Below are 15967 nucleotides of genomic sequence, written 5' to 3' on the forward strand. Positions count from 1 at the left end.
CTATACTGGTACCAGCCATCATGGGGGCTTTAAATAAAAACATGTTTTAAGCCTTTTTAATCAGTGAGGGACAGTAAAATGCCTTAATCGGTTGTCAAAATTTGGTTCCTCACAGTCATTCTGTCTGGTTCTTTAAGTTTCTCTTCACTCAGTCACTGACTTTCTCTCTGTCTGTCTCTGACAATCACACAGACTCAGTTTCTCATACACTCTCTCTTTCTCTCTCTCTCTCTCTCTCTCTCTCTCTCTCTCCATCTATCTATCTATCTATCCATCCGTGCGTCCGTCTGTCTGTGTTCTTTTCAAGTTGAGTTGATTTGGGTCTCTCTCCTGCTGTATCTCTTCAGTTCTTGAGAGACATTATAGATGGCTGAGAAATCTGACAGATTATAAACAGACAGATGTCTCAGTGCTTAAATTAAAGGGTTAGTTCACCCATAAATGTAAATTCTGTCATTTATTTCCCCTCTTGTCGTTCCAAACCTGTATGCATTTCTTTCTTTTGCAGAACATAAAAGAAGATATTTTGAAGAATGTTAGTAACTAAACAGTTTTGGTTATCAACGACTTCCATTGTATCGACAAAAACACTAACGGTGCATCCCAATTTGCATACTGTCTGTCCTAAATAGGATTTAAAAATAGAATTAGTATGTTCCAAATCATAGTATGTTGAAAAGAGTATTCCAAAGATACCCGGATGGTCTACTATTTTAGAACTACATACACGGATAAAAAGTGTTAAAAACTACAAACATGGCGGATTTGCGAGTCCAATGAAAGGCCCACGAATGGCAGATCAACGTGCTACTCTCCAATACGGTAGGAAATGAAATTAAACTGAATGTGTGAGATGATGATGACAGGGCAGTTTAAACGGTGACAGGATGCACGTAACAAGCGACAGAGCTGTCCGTTAAAGATGACGAAGTAGTATGTCCCAAAGCTTGCCTACTTTTCTGCTACACACTCAAAAGTATGTACTTTTTATTCACAAAAAGAGTGCATGCTTTTAGGACGTAGTTGTAGGTGAATTGGGACGCAGCATGAGACATTCTTCAAAATATGTTCTTTTATGTTCCACAGAAGACAGAAAGTCATACAGGTTTATAATGACATGAGGGTAAGTAAATGATAACAGAATTTATATTTTTAGGTGAACTATCACTTTAAGAAGGAAGAAAGTTTGATTCGTTTTGAAGTTCTGTTCCCAATCACCATATCATATTATAAATATTGTACTATTTCTAATATGACTGAAAATGAATCCCTTCACTAAAAAGTCTTTTGAAAAACCCTCCAAAAACGGTCACTGGAAAAACATGCATTATAATATAATGCTTCAAAGTTTGCAGGGTGGTGTGGGTGTGGTTACAGCTAACTGGCCCATGCCAATCATCCAAAACATGACACCATGGGACCGACTGGACCAGCAAAAGATTTTCATATGTTCATATGCACATCTGAAAATTATATCGCACAGATAAACGTATGTATAATACTGATCTTTCTAAACGTTGGAGTGTTTGAAGTGAAACGTGCAGTGGTGTGTAAATGTTGATAACGTTGAAGAACTACTGCTAAACTAACGTGAGCATGCTCTGCGCTCTGATCAGCCAACAGAAGGTTGTTCAAGAGGAATTTCTGAGGTGGAGTCAGCACAGTTTGGGTTGGTAACAGTTGCCAAGCAACACCGCTTCAGTCTGTAATAGTTGCCAGGCAGCGCAGCTTCAGGTTGGCAACGACCACTGCACAGACATATATGGATTTTGTGGGTCTTTTTTTCCCTCTCTGCTTACGTCTTATTGGCTGACAAGTGCCAAGCCCATAATTCTTTGCTGGCATTTGGCCTCAAACTCCTGAAGGATGTTATATGTAACGGGCCCAAAAGAATTCTGAAATGATATCATTCCAGTTCTATTCGTCTTTCTTCTTTTTCTGTCTGCTTTAATACAGTTACAGTCTTTTATATTTCTCTCACATATCTTTCTTTTCAAAGGGGATGTGAATTATAGAGGAAGTTGACATGACTTTTCCTCTGCATGCATGTCTGCTCTCATGGCAACACCATGGAAATGACAATCCTGTTCTGATTGGTTGAAGTTGTTATAATTCTGGGTGTTTTTATGTTTTTATATGCTGGACTGAGGATGAGGGCTTTTATTTATTTATTCATTTATTTATTTATGCTTTACCAGTCAAAATGGTCCCAAACGAAGCCATTGACTGTCTCAGAACAAGAACAACATTCAATTGAATCAGTGTTTTTGAACAAATCATTTGAGTATGATTCAAGTCACTGGCATATTGGTGTAACTGTCAGAAAGAGTCACTGAAGAACCACAGCCTCACAGTCTGTCTGGGAGATGCTAAACCAGTCAAGCGCAATGATACAAACAGACTTTACTATATATTAGCTTCCAGGAGATTGGATTCAAAAAGGTTCAAGGAAGGGCCAGAACTAACTGTTGTGTAAATGCATTTAAACACTTAGATTTTTAATGTGATACATTTTTGACAATTTTTAATTTTATTAAACGTGCGTGGGTCACATTAATTTCACTGTTGTGAATCTCAGCCGTTTTATTGTTAGGTGTCACATCAGCAGAGCTTGTGTTGGAGCTCTTCACACTGCATCTGATTTAAATGTACTGCCTTGACAAATCAATAATTACCCCTCTTATTCTCTCTCTCTTGCGTTCTGTGTGTGCGTTCTGTGTGTGTGTGTGTGTGTGTGTGTATGTGTGTGTTACACTGCTGCTTTGTCAGTCTGATAATGTAAAACTCCTCGTATAGATCAGACTAATCATCCAGTTAATTATTTAATTAATCAGTCATTGTAGACCTGTAGACATTCCCTGAGTAACGGGCTTCACACTTTGTTTGTTTGGATGTGCAGTACACTAGCATACATTATTCATTTGTAAATGTGTGTACCTTTCAGTTTAAAATTTTCACAGTAAACTTATCCGCCATGTTAAACTGACTTTGACTTATCTTTTTTTTTTTTTTACAGACTTGTCGAAAAACCGCTTTTGTGAACTCCCTCCAGAAGTTTGTATGTTTGCGCCGCTGGAGTCTTTAAACCTCTACCACAACTGCATAAAGGTCATTCCAGAGGCCATTATAAACCTACAGATGCTCACCTACCTGAACATCAGGTAACACCCACACTATGATGTCTTTGTCTGTTAACATGTCATTATAATTCATCTATATCTAAGACTATCTTGGCATCTGGCTATCATTCAATTCGATTCACATTTATGTGTATAGCGCTTTTCACAATACATAACGTTTCAAAGCTGCTTCACAGAAAATGTATGCGTCTATATTACAATTTAAAGTTATTTGTCCACGTTATGCATTTCAGAAATGCACATATACAAAGCACAGATGAGCTAGCAATGTATTATTAATCAATATAATAGTTAAATTAAGGCACAGAAATAAGTGAATTAAGAATACATGTTGTTAATGATTAGGGTATATAGAGATGAGCATGGGTGCGTGTTGATGCAGAGCTGCGTCATCTGAAGTCCTCGCAGGAGCTGGAGTCGTCTCTTCACAGGTGTTGGTCATATGCAGTCTTTATGAGGGGCTGGATCCAGACTGGAGTAGATGGACTCTCTAGTTACCTCGGGATGGGCGTCCCGAGATAAAACAGAACAGGAAAATAATTAGCGTAGCTGCTGTTCAAAGCATTAAGCAAAGACGATCATGTGCACTGATATAACTGGAGTACAAGGTTATCAGAGGCATTATGTGAATGCTTGGCTAAAGAGATGCGTCTTTAAAGGAACACTCCACTTTTTTGGGACTTTAGCTTATTCACTGTATCCCTCAGAGTTAGATAAGTCCATACATACCATTCTCATCTCCGTACATCCCATAACTCTGTCTGACGCACCCACCGTTAGCCTAGCTTAGCACAAAGACTGGAGGTATATGGCTCCAGCTAGCCTACTGCTCAATAACTGACAAAATAACACCAACATTTTCCTATCTACATGTTGTGATGTGTATAGTCACAGCGTGTACAAATAACAAGGTAACATGAGACACTGCCATATTATAAACGTATACACACTGGGGACTATATTCTCAGAAGGCGCAGCACTGCTCTAATGCGCAGGTGATCCGCTTTGTCTTGTCTGTAGTCACTACCGATGGGATGGCCATATCCTTCAGCCCACGTTTCATGGTCCGTGTGACAAATTAAAATTTTTTTTAAATAGTTGTCCTCGGTTAAATGTTCTGAGCAAACCCGATGGTAGGCTACTTGATGATGGCTACAGGTGTCTTTGGATCCATATCCAGAGCAAGCAGCTGCGGTAAGTACTTCCTTTATGTTTTTAGATGACTAGCCTACTGTAACAGTGTCATTAGCTATACATAATGTAACGTTAGTGACACTATTACATGAATAGGGTGGTCACTACTGTATTGCAGTTGTTCCCGTGCTCCATGTATCCCCTGTAATGTTAGTATTGTGTTGTCACGAACGTGCTCTGACTAGTAACTGTGACTGGTAATTCGGCGTCTTGTCTATCAGCTTCCAAAGTTTGTAACTCCTTGTCTGTGCATTCTGGCTCAAAACGGTTCTGGATTTTGGTTTGATACAAAGTAAAAATCCTCTGACAATTCCTCAAAGTCAGCCATGATCAACAGTCACGTTCGCTACTATCTTCCTAGTCACGTTGGTTTTGTTGACAGACCTAACAGCGGGGCTTCTCCGGTCCTGCGAGCAAATCACTCCACCCTCTGCAGAAGTAGAGCAGTGCTGCACCTTCTGAGAATATAGTCCCCAGTGTGTATACGTTTATAATATGGCTGTGTCTCATGTAATCTTATTTGTACACGCTGTGACTATACACATCACAACATGTAAATAGGAAAATGTTGGTGTTATTTTGTCAGTTATTGAGCAGTAGGCTAGCTGGAGCCATATACCTCCAGTCTTTGTGCTAAGCTAGGCTAGCGGGGGGTGTCAGACAGAGTTATGGGATGTACGGGGATGAGAATGGTATGTATGGACTTATCCAACTCTGGGGGATACAGTGAATAAGCTAAAGTCCCCAAAAAGTTGAGTGTTCCTTTAATCTAGATTTAAAGTGAGTCTGAGCCCCGAACATTATTAGGAAGGCTATTCCATAGTTTAGGTGCCAAAAATGAAAACGTTCTTCCTCCTTTAGTGGACTTGGATATCCTATTACCAGAAGCCCAGAGTTTAGTGATCTTAAAGATCGTGATGAGTTATAAGGTGATAGAAGATCAGTTAAATACACAGGAGCTAAACCGTTTAGGGCCTTGTAGGTCAGTAGCAATACTTTATAATTGATACAAAACTTAATAGGTAACCAGTGTAGGGATGTTAGAATTGGTGTTATCATACTGATGTTGATCAAGCTGTAAAAAAATAATGTCTTTTGAATTAAACTGCTTTTAACTGCGTTTGTTTAAAAAACAAAAAACAAAAAAAGTCTCTTGTACTGACCAAGGCTGTTTTTATTTGATAAAAAAATACAGTAAAAACCAACATTGTGAAATATTATTGCAATATTACAACTTTCTATTTTAATATATTTTAAAATGTTATGTAATCCTTCAGTTGCAAATCAGAATTTTCAGCAGCTTGTTTGGGTCAGTAAGGATTTAAAAAAATAAAAAAAAAATATATATATATATGTATATATGTATGTATGTTTTTTTTAATTAAAAAAAGATGCATTTATAATGTTGCAAAATATATATTTTTTCAGATACATTTTCTTTCTAAATTTCTATTCATCGAAAGAATCATGAAAAAAAAAAATGCATCCTGGTTTCCAAATAAGCTGAACTGTTTTCACCATAGATAATAATAAATGTTTCCTGAGCACCAAATCAGCATATTACAATGATTTCTGAAGGATCATGTGCCACTGAAAACTGGAGTAATGATGCTGAAAATTCCGCTTTGCCATCACAGGAATAAATTACATTTAAAAATATATTAAAATAGAAAAAAAATACGTTACATTTGTAGTAATATTTCCCAATAAGAGCCTACTCATTCTACTGTATTTTTGATCAAATAAATGCAGCCTCTGTGAGCTTAAGAGGATTCTTTCAAACACATAAACAAATCTTACCAACCCCAAATCACTGAACAGTAGTGCATTAATGTCCAGCAACTGTAAGAGGTTTAATATTTTCAGTTGTTGTTTAGGGGGTTTCCTCATTAAAGTAAGCAAGAGATTGTATTAAGTGGTATTTATTGAAGACTTATTGAAGCTAATACTTGTGTTTTGACGTTTTCAGTCGAAATCAGCTGTCTGTTCTCCCCAAGTTTCTCTTCAATCTTCCTCTGAAAGTGCTTGTGGTCAGCAACAATAAACTGCTGTCTATTCCTGAGGAGATCGGAAAGGCCAAAGACCTCATGGAACTGGTCAGTGTGTGAAAATACATGTTTAATTATTGTATATTATAATGTTTGTATTTCTGTGATGTTCGAATATACACAGTTTATATGTTTTCTGTGTTCAGGACGTCAGTTGTAATGAGATCCAGGTGCTTCCTGCTCAGATGGGGAAACTCCTTGCATTACGAGAGCTCAACATACGAAGAAACTGCCTACAAGTGTTACCAGATGGTACAGACACTTACAAAAGACAGATATGTCAACAAAAGCATCAATCAGATAAAACTACAAAAGCTTCGCTGGATGTACAGGTGCTGGTCATATAATTAAAATATCATCAAAAAGTGTATTTATTTCACTAATTCCATTCAAAAAGTGAAACTTGTATATGATTGTAGTAAAGGTTGTTTGTACGGGAAGAAGGAGGCGGGAACCGGCGGACAATCAAAATAACTTTTAATAAATAAACACAAACTAAAATGGCGGCGGCAGCCCCTCACGGCCGACTGCCGCCTACACACAAACACAAATAAACACAAAGTGAAAATAAAGGCTGCAGCCCCTCACGGATGACTGCAGCGGATAACAAAACTAAAATAAAACATAACATAAACTCCAGGCCTGGTCCTCTCTCGTCCCTCACTGTCGTCGCTCCTCCTTTATACTCCCTCACTCCTCCGCAAGGGCCGAGATCGCTGCGGCTCGCAGCTGGCGCTCATCCTCTCTGATGAGCGCCGCCTCGTCCCGCCCTCACGGTCCCTCGGCCTCGCTGCTCGCCACAATGATATTCATTCATTGTACACAGACTGATATATTTCAAATGTTTATTTCTTTTAATTTTGATGATTATAACTGACAACTAAGGAAAATCCCAAATTCAGTATCTCAGAAAATTAGAATATTGTGAAAAGGTTCAATATTGAAGACACCTGGTGCCACACTCTAATCAGCTAATTAACTCAAAACACCTGCAAAGGCCTTTTAAATGGTCTCTCAGTCTAGTCCTGTAGGCTACACAATCATGGGGAAGACTGCTGACTTGACAGTTGTCCAAAAGACGACCATTGACACCTTGCACAAGGAGGGCAAGACACAAAAGGTCATTGCAAAAGAGGCTGGCTGTTCACAGAGCTCTGTGTCCAAGCACATTAATAGAGAGGCAAAGGGAAGGAAAAGATGTGGTAGAAAAAATGTGTACAAGCAATAGGGATAACCGCACCCTGGAGAGGATTGTGAAACTAAACCCATTCAAAAATGTGTGGGAGATTCACAAAGAGTGGACTGCAGCTGGAGTACGCACAGACGTATGCAAGACATGGGTTTCAGCTGTCGCATTCCTTGTGTCAAGCCACTCTTGAACAACTGACAGCGTCAGAAGCATCTCGCCTGGGCTAAAGACAAAAAGGACTGGACTGCTGCTGAGTGGTCCAAATTTATGTTCTCTGATGAAACTAAATTTTGCATTTCCTTTGGAAATCAGGCTCCCAGTGTCTGGAGGAAGAGAGGAGAGGCACACAATCCCCGTTGCTTGAGGTCCAGTGTAAAGTTTCCACAGTCAGTGATGGTTTGGGGTGCCATGTCATCTGCTGGTATTGGTCCACTGTGTTTTCTGAGGTCCAAGCCAAGGTCAACGCAGCCATATACCGGGAAGTTTTAGAGCACTTCATGCTTCCTGCTGCTGACCAACTTTATGGAGATGCAGATTTCATTTTCCAACAGGACTTGGCACCTGCACACAGTGCCAAAGCAACCAGTACCTGGTTTAAGGACCATGGTATCCCTGTTCTTAATTGGCCAGCAAACTCGCCTGACCATAACCTTGTGAAGAGGAAGATGCGATATGCCAGAACCAACAATGCAGAAGAGCTGAAGGCCACTATCAGAGCAACCTGGGCTCTCATAACACCTGAGCAGTGCCACAGGGTGATCGACTTCATGCCACGCCACATTGCTGCTGTAATTCAGGCAAAAGGAGCCCTAACTAAGTATTGAGTGCTGAACATGCTCATACTTTTCATGTTCATACTTTTCAGTTGGCCAAGATTTCTAAAATTTCTCCCTTTGTATTGGTCTTAAGTAATATTATAATTTTCTGAGATACTGAATTTGGGATTTTCCTTAGTTTTCAGTTATAATCATCAAAATTAAAAGAAATAAACATTTGAAATATATCAGTCTGTGTGTAATGAATGAATATAATATACAAGTTTCACTTTTTGAATGGAATTAGTGAAATAAATCAACTTTTTGATAATATCCTAATTATATGACCAGCACCTGTAAATTCACATTCAGCATATTAAGCGTTTATGCTAGTTATGCTACTTACTTTAAGATAGGAAAGAATTTATCATTAGTTTTTACCTCTCTTTCATCTTTATTCTCTTCCTCACAGAGTTGTCTGATCTGCCATTGATCAGGTTGGATTTCTCTTGTAATAAGATCACTGAGATTCCCATATCTTACCGCAAACTTAAGCAGTTACAGCACATCGTTCTTGAAAACAACCCCATGCAGTCTCCACCCGCCCAGGTATGTCAGTACTCATCTGTTAACTGTGTAAATCTTCACGTGTGGAGCTGAAGCTGAAGACTTGCTTCATTGTTGTTCCTGTCTGTTGGTAGTTTATTTTCTGTTGGCGCCATCCAGTGGCTGACATTGTGAAATACATAAAACATCAGGCATATTTGATTCAATAATGATGATATACAGTACGGTTTATTTTTTTCAAATCTTTTCTAGGGTACCACTTAGGAATGTCCCATCAAAAAAAAAAAAAAATCTATCACAGTGTCTGCAAAAAACATTGATAATAATGAGTTTCTTGAGCAGCAAATCAGCACATTAGAATGATTTCTGAAGGATCATATGACGACACATTTATCTTTGTGGAGAAATATAATTAAACTTGGCTTAGTTCCAAAATATTGTTTTCCACGTTTAAAGACTTTGTAATGTTTAAATTTGAGTGCACTTCGAAAGTTTGAATCACATTACAAGCATATTTCTGCATTGTGTATTATTTGCGTGAATAATAGACTACTCAACCACTCAACCTCCCTCCCTCCAAAACACAGCGAACCTGTGGTGCTTGGCCTTTTTACCGTCACAGTAGTAAAAGTCTTTCATCATCACAGTTCTAACCAAACCACATGTTTTCTTTAATTTACCTGTTTGATCACTGTAATCATGGGATCAACCCATCAGTCGTCACACTGTGCCCTTGAGCAATGCACTTAACCCAAATTTCTCCAGTGTTGCTCTGGTGTAGTGCCAAATTCTGTGACCCCTGTTAGCGCAGTAGTGTAGGTAGGTAGGTGGGGTTATGATTAGGATTGGAGTTAGGAGTAGATCGGATAAGTGCAATACAGCGCCTACCAGAGTCACATAATTTGCTGGGTCACAGAATTCGGCACAACAGCTACTTGAAAGGAAGACGTATGCTGTTGTACCCTCTGGGCAATAAATCAAATGATAAGATTCTTGTTTCACAGATGGTGTGGTCGGTGTTCATTGATTTGATGATGTAGGTCTAGTCACAGCGTTAGCAAAGCACTGTGTTTTGAACACTCCTATTTAATCTCATCAGCATATTGTCCTTCACTTTTTAGGACGTAACAGCTCAGATGCAAGCTGTTGATAAGGGTTTGTTCCTTTTTCCTCTTCATCAGTAAAATCTTTCTGAAATTTTTTTTTTTACGTGAAATGCTTAAGATGTTTTTTATGTCTGATAAGTTGATGAAAAACAAAAGATCATGTTTTCCCTGACTATGGCTCGTCTTGCTCAGACATGTTCTTTCGTTGACTGAAATGTACCACGTTTCAGATTTGTTTGGAATGTTCTTTGGTCTGTTTAGTCTTTCCTTGGAAATGCAATGCTCTCAGAGAGAGAGAGAGAGAGAGAGAGAGAATGAAATTACAGGTCACCAGTCAATTGACTTTTTTAAAAAAAAATGTCAGTGATATTTTAGCACATTACAGTAAAAATATATAAGGTTATTTATCTTATTATCATCTTTTCATGAAACAGCAGCTGAACCAATTTCCATGTGAAATGTATGAAAGAAGTCACTAATACTCACCAAGGCTGAAAAAAATAAATAAATAGTAATGTAAGAGTAATAGTAAAAAATAAAACGATAACGTGAAATATTGCAATTTGAAAATACCTAGGGCCATATTCACAAAACATTTTATCTTATCACTAAGAGTTCTCCTAAATGGCAGTAAAAGTTCTTAGTTAAGAGTTTTCTCTTAAAACCTATTCACAAAGCTGCTGAGACCAACTTTTATTAAGGAATAGCGAGAAGTCTTAAAGGGTTAGTTCACCCAAAAATGAAAATCAGCCCATGATTTACTCACCCTCAAGCCATCCTAGTTGTGTAAGACATTCTTCTTTCAGACGAACACAATCAGAGTTATATTAAAAATGTCCTGGCTCTTCCAAGCATTATAATGGCAGTGAATGTTGCTCTGTTTTTGAAGTCCATAAAAGTGCATCTATATCCATCATAACTGCTCCACACAGCTCCGGGGGGTTAATCAAGGCCTTCTGAAGTGAAGCGATGCGTTTGTGTAAGGAAAATATCCATATTTAAAACTTTATAAAGAAAAAATTCGAACTTCTGGCGGACCGTCTTCATTCAGTGATTTAGAACGAGGTATTATGTTGCCATATTCAAATAAAGGTTTTAAAATAAAAATGTTGCCATATTCAAATAAAGATTTTAAAAAGTAGGCCAAGTATAACTAATTAAGCATGTATATGTTTTGCTAAATGTCAGCCTCTTACATGTCTGCATGAAGAGCACGTTCAAATGGTCTATCTAATCAACACGAGAGGATGTATACACAGCCGACTCACCTAGTTACCTTAACAGTTTTCTGCATCCCTCTCGGTCTGCGAGATGGGGCAGAACTCTGGGTTTGGGGTAAATTCCGAGCTCGGAGCCCTCGATGCCCTCAGACAGCACGCCAAATATGCTTTATATTCTTTTACTCTATTCGATCATTTGTGTATACTAGTGAAAACAACTGCTACAGACAATCAGACATTATTTATTTATTAAATATTTATTTTTGGCGTAAAACCTATAAATCAAAATATCTATTGCATTTATGAAGAAAAGCCTCAGCACCCAAGGTTCTATCGCCTATCTCCTCAATATTTTCTAATGTAATGAATTTTCAGCATCATTACTCTAGTCTTCAGTGACACATGATCCTTCAGAGATCACTCTAGTATGGTGATTTGCTGCTCAAGATTTTTTTCTTATTATTATCAATGTTGAAAACAATTGTTCTGCAGATTTTTGTGGACACTGTAATAGTTTCTTTTTCGGGATTTTTTGATGAATAGAACTTCAAAAGAAGAGCATTTATTTGAAATATAAATCTTGTGTAAAATTACAGTCATGTGAAAAAGTAAGTACATCCTCTTTGAATTTTTGGTTTTACGTATCAGGACATGATAAAAAAAAAAAATCATCTGGTCGAGAGCAGGGGCCCGTTCTTCGTACCTCGCTAACTCAGTTAGCTGGATTTGATTGTTGACGATTTGACATGATCTCGGATTGTTTGGTTCTTCGAAGCTCATCCTGGACTTGTTGTCATAGTAACAGGTCCGTAAGCTTAAACCTGCTCGGGAGCAGGCTTATTTCATGTAAACAGGATTAGATTGCATCTTGAGGTGATACTTAAAATCTGTCCCAGCCACTGCTACTTTATTACAAGACTGCATTACTGAACCAGGGGCAATAATAATAATTTTAAATAATAATATAAAAATGTTATATTGTATATGTATATGAGAATGTATAATGTTGTGTATAATACTATAGACAGCCACTTGATTGAGCGATTTATTTGTGATGGAATAATTATTTTATATAATTTTATTTTTATTGGTTTACACACATGTTGTACAGTTAATCTGAGCCGTGCATTAAGTGATCACGGATATTATGGGGGTGGCTTGATGCAGCGCAAGAGAGGATAATTTGATAATTTGATCTTGACCCATAAGAAACTTGAATACTGTCACGTTACAAATCTGCTTCAAATTGAATTAAAAATTAAATTACAACATTGAAATAAAAATGTAAAGGGTGTACAAATACTGTATAAAATCGTGAATATAAATAATTGGTAATCATGTTAAAAAAAAAAACATTTATCATTTTTCTATTATAACTTTTATGTTGGTTTGGTCGTTTGGCTGTTTCCTTATAAACGTTAAGAAATTCGTGGGTTTTTTTTGTGTAATTTGTCAAGTTTTTTTGCCAGGTGGCTTTTTAATTATATGATGTCATTACGTTGCTGTCTTGACGCCAGCCAATCGCTGCATTGCTGATCGTGGTTTCGAGTATCGATGCATCTGCCCTCTTCAGGGAACACAAGAACGCTCAGTAATCTTAGATCATTTAATCCAGATATTTTAATCCAATCCGCAAATTCGTTTGAAGAACCAAATTAGCCAGAGATCAGTTATCACGATTAAAAGATCTGGGATCTGTCAAATCATCTCAGATGTATTAAGCGAGGTACGAAGAACGGGCCCCAGGTCATAAAATTAGGTAAATACAACCTCAGATGAACAACTACATTTAACAAAAATTAAGCCAAAATGGAGTAGCTATGTGTGAAAAACTAAGTACAGCCCATGCTTGTAGAACTACCTTTAGCAAGCTTTATCAGTCTCTTACATCGTTGTGGAGGAATTTTAGCAACCTTGCTTCAGTTCATTGAGGTTTTTGGGCCTTTTGATTATGCATAGCTCTCTTAAGGTCCCACCGCAACATTTCAGTCGGGTTGAGGACTGGACTGGGCCAGTGCAACATTTTGATTATTTTCTTTTTCAGCCATTCTGTTGTTTATTTGCTGGTGTGCTTGGGATCATTGTCCTGTTGCATGACCCAATTTTGGCCAAGCTTTAGCTGTCGGACAGATGGCCTCACATTTGACTCTAGAATATTTAAGTATACAGAGGAGTTCATGGTCGACTCAAATACTGTAATGTGCCCAGGTCCTGTGGCTGACAAACAAGCCAAAAATCATCAACCCTCCACCAGCATGATGGAAAGTTGGTATGAGGTGTTTGTGCTGATATGCTCTGTTTGGTTTGCGCCAAATGTGGCGCTGTGCATTATGACCAAAGACTTTCTCATCTGTCAAAAGGACATTGTTCCTAGCAGTCTTGTGTTTTGTTAAGATGCAACTTTGCAAACCTAAGCTGCCATGTTCTTTTTAGAGAGAAGTAGTTTTCTCCTAGCAACCCTTTCAAACATGCTATGCTTGTTTTGTTTTGTTTTTTATGAGAAAAAATATATATATTTTTTGCAATTCTAACATGCTAACTGAGGCCTGTAGAATCTGAGATGTAGCTCTGGGTTTTTTTGCAGTTTTCCTGAGCATTGCATCTGACTTTGGGGTGAATTTGCTGGAACATCCACTCCTGGGAAGATTGGCAACTGTCTTGAATGTTTTCTATCTGTGAATACTCTTCTTTGCTGTAGAATGATGGACTTCAAAATGGTCTTGTAACCTTTCCTAGATTGATGGGCAACAACAATTGCTTCTCTAAGATCATTGCTGATGTCTTTCCTCCTTGGCAGTGTATTAAAACACACCTGAATGATCCAGACCAGCAAACTGCCAAATCATCACACTTGCTGATGATCAAATTAAACAAAGACATTTGATTAGCAGCGTCTGACTGCTACTTACCCCTTTCAGTAATCCGACAAAACCATTTTTAAAGAGGCTGTAATTTCTGTGCTGTTTTTTAACATTCCATGGTGTCAGTTTTTAAATAAATTTTCTTCTTTGCTTTCAGATCTGCCTGAAGGGAAAGATCCACATTTTTAAGTATTTAAACCTGCAGGCATGTCGCCTGGATAAAAAACCAGACACACTTGACCTGCCTTCTCTGGGAAAACGTTGCTTACCTCAGCAGCTGACAGACAGGTAACTACAGCAGGGCGTAAAAACATCAGTATTTTAATGTTTCTGTTCCGCTTTCCATTCCTTCTGTAACATTACAGAAAAAAATGGTTTGATTAGAAAAAATACCCGTTAATAACGTTACTTTATTACTTTATGCCTATACTTTATACCAGAACTTGACTACAACTTAACTAAATCGCTTTATACTAGAGCATGTGACTAAACCTCGTAACTCCAGCAGATTCTCATACTGTCGTCTCAATCTCATATAGTAGTCCCACCCACCTCAATCGCGAATGAAGTGCTGCACACATTTTGGAGAAAAAATACCTGTTAATAACGTTACTTTATTACTTTTTTTGCCTATACTTTATACCAGAACTTGACTACAACTTAACTAAATAGTTTTATACTAGAGCATGTGACTAAACCTCGTAACTCCAGGAGATTCTCATACTGTCGTCTCAACCTCATATAGTAGTTCCACCCGCCTCAATCGCGAATGAAGTGCTGCACACATTTTGGAGAAATAAAGAACTGGTTCTTTGAACAATAATGCGTTTTCATTATTCAAAAACCACAGGCTAATATTGTATGTATTTGAGAACCGAGAAGTGGGTCTTAGTCTGTGCATAGCACTTCATCTTTTATAACACAAGATTTTGGCCAAATGTATTAAACATCAGAAATAACACTAGTGTCAGCATAGCTACAATAAACCTGTAAGTTGATGAAAACATAATGCTGAACTGCCTCAAATGTTTTTTTGAACCGCCATTTAAGGACTGACGAAACAATAATCTCCAACACTCGTAAAAACCTCGTAACTCCATTTGAGCTTGATTTTGGGAAAATGTCATCAACATGGCAAGAGCCACAATACTAACTTTGACAACATGGTGTTTAATTTTTTTCCTGAATAGCAATTCTACATTTAACCTGCAATTTACACTGGTTTCAAAACACACCACCCTGGATATTACTTGCCATTCATTTTCATAATACATAATACTTTCAAAAACTCCTGAGATCCAAAAGCTAATGACAGTGACTTACAGTATGATGACTTGACAGCTGAGCATGGGCATTTCACTCATGTTGAATGTGTCAATCTCACATTTGCATTGGCCGTGCATGAATCCTATTTGAATGATTGTTTGTAACTAACTAATGATGTATTTCCTGCTGCCCTGAGGATTTTCATAGAGCATTTTACAGGGACTTTTGTGCGGGTTACTTTGATATGCCAGTAGGTAGCGACAGCTGACCGTCTTTTTGTGTTCACTCAACTGATTTGTTAAACACTGATTCATTGAGGAAAGAAACAGTAGTCAGTCATTGAGTTGTCAATTCAAACCATTCATTCAAAAGAACTGATTAATTTAAGAAACAAGTGACTTTGTTTATGAGTGAGTCATGAATAATTATAAAGGATTTGTTTTAAAGGACACTGATTCGTTCAGGAATGAAACCCCTCTGTGTTGCTCAGAGATGTGCAATGGTTCTGGTTTGAATTAGTTTGAAACTATTTTTTTGGTGGATCAATTACAAATTAACTGGCAAATTATGTTTAAAGTATGTTTATTATGTTTTGTTACTCAATATATATTCAACGATATT

At 37.7% G+C, this 15967-nt stretch overlaps 1 protein-coding gene across 4 annotated transcripts in view; it reads left to right on the forward strand.

Moving 5' to 3' along the window:
• lrch2 (leucine-rich repeats and calponin homology (CH) domain containing 2) overlaps positions 1-15967 on the forward strand; it is a gene marked incomplete at its 5' end in the record, with an annotated part of 137251 nt that overhangs the window by 50485 nt on the left and 70799 nt on the right. For all 4 annotated transcript variants that reach the window (XM_079815333.1, XM_079815334.1, XM_079815335.1 and 1 more), the window contains 5 exons: positions 3017-3161; positions 6304-6430; positions 6529-6634; positions 8799-8935; positions 14238-14368. In XM_079815333.1, the coding sequence (XP_079671459.1) occupies positions 3017-3161; positions 6304-6430; positions 6529-6634; positions 8799-8935; positions 14238-14368 (646 nt within the window). The remainder of the gene's footprint in view (positions 1-3016; positions 3162-6303; positions 6431-6528; positions 6635-8798; positions 8936-14237; positions 14369-15967) is intronic.

This window comes from Gobio gobio (genome assembly GCF_949357685.1).
Source record: "Gobio gobio genome assembly, chromosome: 4".
In the NCBI taxonomy this organism is placed as follows: domain Eukaryota; kingdom Metazoa; phylum Chordata; class Actinopteri; order Cypriniformes; family Gobionidae; genus Gobio; species Gobio gobio.